The sequence below is a fragment of the Colletotrichum tamarilloi genome (genome assembly GCF_030869305.1).
Source record: "Colletotrichum tamarilloi strain Tom-12 chromosome Unknown Scaffold_301.1, whole genome shotgun sequence".
Lineage (NCBI taxonomy): Eukaryota > Fungi > Ascomycota > Sordariomycetes > Glomerellales > Glomerellaceae > Colletotrichum > Colletotrichum tamarilloi.
The window spans coordinates 1-10,881 of record NW_026849684.1 but is presented as its reverse complement, the minus strand read 5'-3'; the positions used below and the strand labels follow the sequence as shown (position 1 = coordinate 10,881).

The following is a 10,881-nucleotide window of genomic DNA, read 5'->3' as shown; positions in this document are numbered from 1 at the left end:
CGATCCCAATACGAAGTTCGCGAACATCAGGGATATCCATCGGGCTCAAATCGAAGCGGGTGAAAAGGAGGTTATCACGGCTGAATCCAGCGACTCTGAATGCCCTAGTGAGGCTGGCAGCTGTATTGTAGTGGGTGTGGTTGAGGATCAATAGTTAATAGTAATGAGGAGGTTGGGTTGTGATCCCATCGTTTTTGTGGTGCCAGAAACAAGGGGGGTGCCAGGAAGTGGGTATGTTGACTTAATAGGGCGCCAACGTAGCCACTATTTCGGAAAACCATGAAAGAGAAAAAATTCCAATATAGACCCGAGTAGAGCCTTCGATCCAGTTTGTTTTCTGCAAATGAGGCTCTCAAGGCTCCCCTATCTGCTCGAATACGAGATGCTCTTGCTCCGAAAACTGGGTCTACCGCTTTGACTCTCTGTGGAAGTCAAACAGTGGCTGGAGCTAGGGATAAAGTCGAACATCCTACTTGCTATAGACACACTGATTTCCATTGTATTTGAACGTAATGTTAAAAGTAGACAAATGTAGCTATACTATCGGAATTCAAGTTGTTAAAACCATTTCAGAAGATTCTCCAAACAATTCCGACTTATTGTATCGAGGTTTTCTTAGTGGAGAGCTGATGGTTGTTCGAGACCATATAGTCAGGTCACCAGGGCCTGTTATCTCCGTACGCCAGCGATAGTCTTTGCTAATGCAGCATGTAGCTAGGCCAAGCCATCAGTCACCGATAATGCTAGGACATCCAATACCGATCTTATGCAGCCGGGCAACTGCAAAGAATGCGTTGAGAGTTGATATGGGTATTTTCAACCAAAGAGTCGCCGAATAGTCCATGATGAAAGAGACTATGGACTTGAAAAACATCAACAATTGAGAACACCTTCTCAAATGTTTTCACTTCCCGTTACTTATATTATTCTTTTTCTTAGAATGGCCCGAAGCCAGATGCTGACCCGTCTTCTTGATATTTCTTAAATCATTTCTGGTCGTGAATTGTCACGAGACATGGATGTGGTTAATGCTGCCCACATTGAGTGGGCCCGCTTTTTGTGACATGAATATAGCGATAGTGGGCTGCCATTGCAACATCATAGAGATGAAGCACAAATACTTTGAGAACTGGCGGTACGAGGGAACACAACTTTTGAACCTGATACCCATAGAGTCTGAGGCACACCGAGATTTGCTGTGTATTTATTGTTCTTCCTTCGCCAGGCAAACTTTAGCCCTGGGAGTCTGGCCTTAGCGTGAATGGCACAGCTCGGCCGTGGCTGACTTGGCTAACATACGCATGTCTCATTGCCTTCCACACAGGACCCAATACCCGGAACCGCGAAGATTCCAGCGAAGAACTGGATGAGCATGGCATGGTGAGTTACAAGACCAAGTCAACACGGCGATTTGGCGAATAGCAATTTTCTGCGAGCTAATAAACGAAGCCTAGCGGAGATTCCAAAGCCTCGTCATCAATGAATTTGCATTTAACGCCCTGTCTTACTGTCTTGACCATGGCCCATTGTCCTCGGAGAAACCCCCGTCCCATCGAATTCAATATCATTCTTCTCTAGAAAGTCGTTCGGCATCGCCCACGCTCCTAACACAATTGAGGTCCGGTTGCTGTTTTCAACCCGTGATGCCCCCCACTCTCTGGGTGGCTGGCAAGATGGTTTGCATCATACTTTGGTAAGGCACCTGCTATGCCGCCTAATCGCACTCCTTGGAAGGCCGAGGATACCGCACTATCGCTCTGATGCTGGAAAGTAGCTCTCTCTGATAGAGGGAGCCTCGAACTTGATGGATACATGGCTGAAAATTGCTTCCCTGGCCTTAGAGGTCTTCAATGAGATGAACTCATTCAGATAGTTGAGAGTGCTTTTGTGGCCGAGGTAATTTGGCCTGTGGTGTCTGGCGAGCTCTAGAGAACAATGTAAGTAAAAGAGCCGCTCCCCGGCAAGGCAGCGCCTTCGAATTGATTGGTGATTCTCCACCTCGCCGTCATGGCAAGGTGTGGTTCATGAGCCGCATGGGTGGTCGCTAGGTGTCTACAAGAAGATGTACAAGTTATGTACCCGCCTCTACTAGCTGTTGGTGACGGGGTGGCGTCAGCTTAGGTGATGTAGCAGGCGACCCAGTGTGACAGAGCTGTAATGGAAGTGCAAGGAATGAGGGGCTGTGGTCACCAAAAGCTTTTGCAGCCTCTGCGCGATCAAAGTTTTGGTAAGGTACCTTAGTTGGAGACTGGAAACAATTTTCACCATTACAACATCACCAGAAGACAATACCCGATGCAGGTATGAACAAAAGCAATGAAAGCGCCGACTTTGGGAACAAATACAATTGGTACTCTCCGTAATGCCGTCAAGAACCCAGCAATCACGCTACTTCACTCCCATTATCTACACGATTGGTTCTACTTTCTCCTGCTCCACTTCGATGGACCATCCGCAAAATTGTCCCTGTGTATGGCGACTGATGGCCATTAGCTGCCATTGCAGTAGAGTGGCACAGTAATAATTGCCCAGGACTCGAACGCCCCGACGGACCATTTTGCGATTAGATAAATTAGTACGTACCGATGACCCTTGCCCGGGGAAGGCAAGGTGTTGGTGCCAGGTGGGACCCGGTAAAGCACGGGTAGCGCTCCTGACAGACTGTACCCCTGCAACGGTGCACTAAAGTTTAGTGTCGTCAAGGTCCACTTCGGCGGCCCGGTTGTCATCCGTGTAAGTCGAAAAATGGGTCCCGATAGCTGACAGCTGCGCCGACTTAGAGACAATGGACCGGACATTGGGAACAGCGTCAACGCGGCTGCTTTGAACGGGAAGAATTTGAGTGGCATTGTCGATAATCTTCCGGTTTTTGTCTAGGCGGCTCTGCTGTCTGGGCTTGTTCCCAATGCTCTCACCCTTTGGATGATGGAATGCTTGGTCCGAGAGAAAATGTTGGACGCGCGAGAGCTCTCTCTCCCGTTCATCTTGAGGTGGGACTCCCTCCATAGAGCTTTGCTGCGGGGACACCCATCAGATTCCGAGATTATAGCACAGAAGAAACTCATAGCCTACAGGACAAGGGGGCCAACGTACAATAGGTTGAAAAGAAGAGGGCCGTTCTGAATTCTAAAGATGAACCTGGGTCTCTCGGCAGCCACTAAAAGATCGACTCGAAATGGCGGGTACGTGGGCTGTCCGTAGACCGGTTAAGGATAAGTCGGCCAAGCTTGGTCTAAGAAATAGAACAGGACGTTGTTGCAAGATAATCAAAGTGATAGGAGGTATTGGGCAGCGCGAGCTCGGAGGAAGGCGCGGGAAAAGTGAAAGCGGTGGTGAAAGTGAGCAGAGCGTCAATAGAGTAGCTGAGAAGGAAAGTTCATCCAAATAGAAAGAGCCACAGGATGTCAGTTGAATGCCAGAATCTTGCTGGACTTTTCATCAGCGGACGGCGTGGTATTTAAATGTATGCTGCGTTTCCTAGTTTTTGTGGCAGAGGAGAAGGGAGGAGTGGGAATTGCGCGAAAGAGGTCTACAGGGGGTGGCAGTCCAAGGTCTCGCAGTCTCGCACCGGATTATGGTGGCCTGGTCGGCCGGAGGAAGCAACGCAGCTCCCTTTTGGACCCCTGTCCCCTGCTGCAGAGAAGGACAGGGGTGGCAGGGGTGGTTGGCTTGCTTTAGCGTACGAGCATACAGAACCTGGCTCCAATTTACATAGAGCACCACTCTTGGGACGGAACACAGACGACAATTTTTGAGTGAGAGGCGTGTCTCTATTGCTGGACTTTTAGTCAAGTACCTCGCGCTCTGGGAAAGATTGACTTGTAGACTGCTGATACTGCCTCAGCGGTGGAGCTCGCGGCTCCCAATGAGAGCTTGCCGTAATCTTGGTGCCCTATTGGAGCCCCGGTATCAAAGTGCGGCGGATGAGAGATACCTTGAACCAGGCTGGGAAGAATTTTGGACTCAGTCTCGTTTTCGGCTCATGTGGCCCGACAACTTAGCCGTTTCTGGGTATTGAATGACGAGGTTCAACCATAGAGCTTGATCCTTGATCCAAGTCGAATTTGTGTCCCACGTGAACTCCTACAGCCGCTTCAACTCAACTTCTGACTGTAGCAGAACTTTGGCCCTAGACTTCTTCGTTTATGTCGCTGATGTGTTGCTGTTGTGCGCTTGGAACATCACTTGATGCATTTCCAGAGTATCGCAAATCGTATTGAAGTTTGTCAAAAGCCTTCGCCAATACAACGGGGGACATGGGAATGTTGAGGGCACCGCCGAGGCGGCGACTGTGGGAGAGGCTACTGTTGGCCTGTACCATGTCGTTGTGCTTCATTGGTTGAAGAGTCAGCGCTTTCCTGAGAACAGCTTGGGGCCATTTTAAAGAGCTGGGTGGGAGGAGCATACGTCTCTCCGCTAGTGCTCTTGGATACGTATCTATTTGCAGGCCTTGTGTAAACGGAAAGGAAATAGAGAAGGGCCCAGGGACTGGGTGAACATGGGGGAGATGTGAAACTGGTATGGGGAGGGGGAGGAGACTGGGGCAGGGCGGGGGGGCGTGTGTGGGAAAGAGAAACGGATCCGCTTTAGCTAGCTTTTGGGATAAGAGAGTGGGAAAATGGTGAGAGGAACGACGCAGCGGGTCTTCTACGGGATTCTTTCGAACGTGGAACAGAAACTGAGGGGAGCATCAGCATCCAATCACTTCGTCGCCCTGACTTGCGTTCGATCCCGCATGGTCAGGGTGAGGGACAGGCGTTCAATCAACGTGTGAAAGTGGTTCAACTCACACCGTACGGTGTTGGTGCGTGGGTGTCAGAGCATGATGATTTTGGCACCTTGGTGCAAAGCTCAGCAGGCAGCTGAAGCCAACAGCCTGCTGACATCTCGATAAGGTAAATGGGTGAAGGGTTGCCATTTGGCGCCCACATTCCCGACGTAACCAGCGCGCCAAACGATGTTCCAATTTTCAAAACTGGGCTGCAACTTACCTGACCCAAGCTTGTTATTTCGCCAACTTTTCCTTGTGCGACTGTCTGCTATCTACCCTTCCGCGCCCGTTCATCCAGCGCCTTTATGAGCGGTCCCTACTTGACCCCGGTACGATTCGAAGGCAGTCGACCGTTGCGCCCACAACTGACGCTCGAATTCTCACTTCCACCCCGTGGCGTAAGATAGCAGCGTCAAAAAACAACATTGCCGCAACGTTGGTAAAGACGCTCGTTCAGAACCATTACTAAATCCCTGGTCTTGAGACACAGAATGGCGTCTTGGTTACTTGCCCAAACAAGCACGCACCACAAGTCAGTGACGAGTATTCTGGCATCCGAAAACCTACGCTTTCTTATTTTCTGCATGGCTCTAGGGTGGCAGAATTGTGGTCGCAAGCTCTTGAGGTGCTGTTTGATCCTCTAGAGAGAACTCTGATGATCTGGCCAACTGGTATGAAGAAGGTATAACATTTAAGTGTCTTTCCTCTTGGGAAGCCTAAAAGACTTGCGTGATGGCAATTGATTGACATGTTCAGTTGGTGCAAACAGGCTGTCAACTTTTGCATTGCCGTGTGTTCTCCTATAACAAAGTGAAGTAAACGTTGGGTATATCGCGTAAAATCATACAAACTTCTTCTTCGTTAACTCGAAACTTCCTAATGGAAACATTCAGGCCGTTGTAACATGCCGGAGTCAAGAAAGGTTGTCAATTCATGCTATCTTTGGGAGTTGAATTTTATAGCCATCTCACATCAAATCAAGAAACGATGGAACTTTTCTAATGTAGTGGGCAAGAATGGATATGACCTGAAAGAACCACGAGGAAACCTTTGGTGCTTCAAAGTAACGCAAGTGAAGTGCTTCACGGTTAATGATAGGGATGGTGAAATTTGACAGATGGGCCAGATCCACGGCTCACAAACATACGGATCATTGGCCTGGGTGTTGTCATATAACTCGCCCCTTTCTCAACACCTGTAACAAGAGTAAATAAGCTGAGAGGGTAATTCATGTCTAAAGAAGTGAGATGAAATATACAGAGCAAAGCCAAAAAAATGGCTTCAAATATTTTCGACCAAATCCGCCAACACTTCCTTTCTCCGATTGAAGAAGATGCTGGCATGTGTGTCGTCTTCGATTCTGAGGCTAGCACTACTTCCCAGCCGCTTTGCAATTTGTATTCCGTGATTCATGGGGACAAACGTGTCATGTTTACCATACCAGAGCCTTATAGGCAAATCAGACCGAATATCCTCGATACGGAATCCAAACTCCGTGCCAATCAGGTGACCATCATTGGTTACGCCATCAATCCCCTGAGCGTAGTACTGTCGACTTGCCATGACCATTCGCCCTACAATCTCTCTGTCCGTCCAGATCCCAGTTTCTTGCTTCGGAAAGGTTGTTTTCTTCTTTTCCGCATCCTGGAGTTGTCGTTCGAGTCGTTCTTCGTCCGAGAGATGAAAGCGCCCTTGCTGATGGAAGAACCATCCGGCGATTCGAGGGACGTAGCGCCACCCGTAGTTGAACCCGACCCAGTGGAACCATCCGGCTCCGCTCATGCCGATGTCGGGCGGCCCGATACCGCAGACGATGGATACGCATTTGAGCTTCTCGCAAGGCATTGAGGTTGCGCACGCTAGTGCGTATGGACCGCCTCCAGACACGCCCTACCAAGCTTTAGCAACAAAGTCACAGTACGAGCGGTTTACAAACTTACCAGAACCCCGTATTCCTTCAGCATCAAATGCGTCGCAAGGTGTTCCAAGTCTTTGGCGTGGTCGAGTAGTGTTCGTCCGGGTTGAGGAGTGCTAAGTCCCATTCCCGGACGATCCGTTGCAATGATTCGAGCTCCTACATCCAAGGCTGCTTTGTGAAGGTGGCCAGCTTCGACACGCGAGCCTGGGAGGCCATGACAATAGAGGATCGGTTTACCCGTCGCGAGTCCAAACTGCGAATACCCGAGTTTTCGTCCATCGGGCAGCGTGAAGGTGTCAGAGGTATCGGGCTCTGGAACCAATCTCGGACCCAAAGGCGGAGGTGATAATTCCGCTGTAATCACTCCTGTGTTGCTGTTCCCAAACAGCAATGACTTGATGTATGATATTGACATCATGGCGGATGCATGTGTAAAGCGCTAGCGCCTCGAAGGTCCTCCAACTATGCACACTGCGGATGGGGCTTGTATTTATGTAATTTTTGTCCAAGATCATAGTGCTTATGTCGGTCCGGAAGGATGCGGCGTTGGCATGAAGATCGCGAATGATTTGGTCGCATCGGGCTAGACTCCCGAAAGTGCCCGACGTTGCGCACGTGGCTCAGATATTGGTCGTTCAACTTCGGGTAGTACATTGCCCCGTCGTTGTAAGCACACGTGAGCTCGTGAGTCACCAGCTAATCTACGGAAGGTTTTTCGTCTGAAGACCATTATCCCTCGTTGGATTTGGGAAAATGAGAAGCTCTAGACGATGGACTAGGGTTCCATGCAACACATGGTGGAACTTGAATGGTGATGGGGTGGTGGGTATCAAGCCCCACTGATCCCATCCAAGGATACCATGAACTAATTTAGAGTTCACTGAACTAGAACGGGTCCCTGTTGAGCCAAATTTGACAACGTCCTTGTCCCTGTAGATTGTCCTTCATATTCTAGATATCCTAGACGGCTAAGCTAGGAAAAGATAGGAAGTGTACTTACAAAGAAACTATGGAAGATTGCTTCTCAAGAAGTCTATGTCCATCACGTAGCAAGGGTTTTCAGGGTGATAGCACAGGGTCGGTTATTGTTACCTACTTAGTCCTTGTCCTCAATTGTAGCAAACAAGCCATTGGGGGCAAACCTGTCGCACTACAAGCTCTACCTATAGTCTATGAATCTAGTCATGCTTTGAAAATTGGCACCCGAGCCCCAAAAGATCTGCTTGTAGAAGAGTGCAGCTACCTTCCTCAACCGTGATAGTATCGAGAATGCCGTGCAACTGCGTCGATAATTCTTCTATCTCCTTGGTAATTCTCTCTTGACGCGCTCCGGGACTCTCAAGGATACTCGTACGCATCAATGACATGTCTCTTATAGCATCACCCCCATTTCCTTGGTTGAAGAAGAACTCTACTCTAGATAGTGCTTCCATCTTCCTTTTCCGTATTCGATCCCGTCGCTTGTGAGCCCTAATATTGACACGTTCATCAGTATTACCGCTGTATGAAGGCTCAGGTAGAATATGTTGTACTTGGGAGCCAAGCTTGTGGATGCAAATGAGCACATGAGGTAAGTCTTACCTCTGAATACTACGCTCCTCCATCGATATGATGGATGGCAGAAATTCTCGAAAGTTCTTTCTACAACCATACAATCTGGATGCTGCAATGGGATCTAGGAAGCGCTTACAGAGTAAAAGCTGGGAGTAGCTAAAACGGGAGTGTCGCGTGGAAGTTGAGGAGACCATCACACTTGTGGCGGAGGGGATACCGGCTTTTTGGGGGAAACGTAAGAAGCAGCCTTGGCTCCTGGAAAAGAACTATCGAACAGTCAGTAAGATCGAGGGACATGGAGAGCCAGAGACTCTCATCAAGAAACAGTGGCCGCTGGAAGTATTCGTCGCTAGGCCTCACTCTGAGCCTCGATTCTGGGCCAAAATAGGTAAACCAGTGTAGCTTTACCGGGCAAATTAGTAGAAATTCGTTGCGTGAAACAGTCTTACCCTTGATCGGCAAGGAACGAGTCATTGAGTTTACGGGCTTCTGAGGTCAGAATGCCAGCATTCTTCGCAAGCATGCATTACGTGTTTTCAGCTGGACAGGTCCCCAGAGCCATGGGCCCAGCCATTCTCATCGATGTCTCAGGAGGGCCAGGCTACCTGTGATAAGGCTGGTTAAGACACGGCCAATGCTTCTATCGTGCATAATGCCTGTCTCAACCAAGATCCCAACAAGAAGACCTTTGATGTGGGTGCTTTTGCGTCAGAATCAGTGCAATTTCGCAGTCAAGACACTGCAATGGCGATTTGCAACCGATTCATTCAGTGATGTTCTCCATGACTCGTAGTCTCTGGCTTGAGACAACGGATATTCATGTCTCTGCTTGAAAAGCAGCCACAGCCACGAATCCCGACTTAAGAGTAAGCCCGGCCAGTCTCAGCCCTATGGACTTTTGTTATGCGCCGCGTCGCGTGCAAGCCTCCGCGAAAGCGCATTGGATTGGCTGATAGATTTCAAGAAGCGAAATAAATCTACATCATTCTAGATTCAAGAGGGCGATGCATTGCAGATCAGGTGACATGTGCAGAGACCAATGCAGCATCCGGTTCATAGCTTCCAAGGTCTTTGACGCCAATTGTTTTGATGGCTGCATATGAGGGTTGATTAACTCATGCAAGGTCTCAAAGGCGCACAATGGGAACTGGATTGTCAGGGTCTCCAGCTTTGCATGAAGCAAAGTGGTAATACGTTGTACATAACCAGGGCATAGGCACTGAGACAACCGTCAGACCTTGCTGAATGAAGACAAGGTACTTGGCATGCCATTCCCCTGAAGTGGAGTTATTTATTTTATTCCTTGAGTCTGCTTCGGAACTTTCGAAACCTCTTTTCTGAGAGGAATGGCGTTCTGGGGGAATTTTCAGTTAGGGATAGGGAGAGAAGTGAGACTGCAAGCCCTATCCCGTCTCGGACTGTCTTTCTTGGCTTACACGGGACCTGTGAACAATACTGGATCGTGTAAAAGTTTCCCATCTGCATCGGCAGAATATGGATGTGTCATACATCAAAGCAGAGCTTTCGCCTCGTGGGCCCATGAAAGCCTCCAACCGCTCGGCCTGGGATGCGGGTCACCGCATGGGCAGATTGGCCCCACCTCGGCCCGAGACGGGACCACAATGCGGCGAGTGGGGCCAGTGGAGAGTGCCAGGGTTGTTCAAGGTACGGTACCCGCGATACCTCGCCTTAGGACTTTTGAGATGCAGCGCTGCAGTGCTTTTGTGGACGAAACAACTAGAATTGAGATGCTAAAAAGCGACAATAGAGAATTTGAAGATGTTTTAACCCAAAAATTCAGCACTTAAGCCGCACCTGGCGCTGGTCCTTGCGTGTGTCTCTTCCGCACATGGACATTGAACCTTCTATTCCATCAAGAATGCCTTCGACGACTCTTTGACAGGACCAGTGCCTGCCTCATTGAATCTCAGCCCTGAGTAAAAGCAGAGAAGGTGATCTCTTTTGTAAATGCCATCGCTGGTCGGGCAGGCTTTCCAGATTGACCGAAGCTCGGGTGCACTGGTACTTGGTACCTCGTCCCTAACTAGGTACCGTTTCGCAAGTGACCTGCCGTCAGACCTCAGGGCAGTCTCCCTCCACGTGCCTTCCCATTCTTGAAAGCATTTTCTACCTCAGCCTCAGCCGCGTGGCTTTCCAACGTTCACGGCGTCAAATGGGAAACTTTCCGTCTGCTTCTGGCAACGACATTGACGAATAGAGCGCTGCTCCAATATCGAGTACAACTAAGGGATCACTACTTGCTGCAGAAAATTTCGACATGCGATGCGTCATTTGGCTCCTTGCTGAAGTTTCGTGTCGACTTTTCTCATGGCATCGCGCGCACGAGCTTCGTGTTCTCCGGGCCCGTTCGGCACGCTCTGGCTGAGTCTTCGGTAAGTCAACATACCCACTTCCTGGCACCCCCCTTGTTTCTGGCACCACAAAAACGATGGGATCACAACCCAACCTCCTCATTACTATTAACTATTGATCCTCAACCACACCCACTACAATACAGCTGCCAGCCTCACTAGGGCATTCAGAGTCGCTGGATTCAGCCGTGATAACCTCCTTTTCACCCGCTTCGATTTGAGCCCGATGGATATCCCTGATGTTCGCGAACTTCGTATTGGGATCG

The 10,881-nt window shown here is 49.4% G+C and overlaps 2 protein-coding genes across 2 annotated transcripts; both read right to left on the bottom strand.

Moving 5' to 3' along the window:
* Positions 1-4,129: 4,129 nt before the first annotated feature.
* On the bottom strand, positions 4,130-4,336 carry CTAM01_16998 (uncharacterized protein; the record flags this gene model as incomplete). Its single annotated transcript, XM_060532990.1, has 1 exon — positions 4,130-4,336. One exon carries the CDS (start codon positions 4,334-4,336, stop codon positions 4,130-4,132), a length of 207 nt encoding a protein of 68 aa, XP_060372433.1.
* Positions 4,337-6,052: 1,716 nt separating this feature from the next.
* On the bottom strand, positions 6,053-7,107 carry CTAM01_16997 (alpha/beta hydrolase; the record flags this gene model as incomplete). Its single annotated transcript, XM_060532989.1, has 2 exons — positions 6,053-6,661; positions 6,712-7,107. The coding sequence occupies 2 exons, from the start codon at positions 7,105-7,107 to the stop codon at positions 6,053-6,055; spliced, it is 1,005 nt and encodes a 334-aa protein (XP_060372432.1).
* Between the last annotated feature and the right edge of the window lie 3,774 nt (positions 7,108-10,881).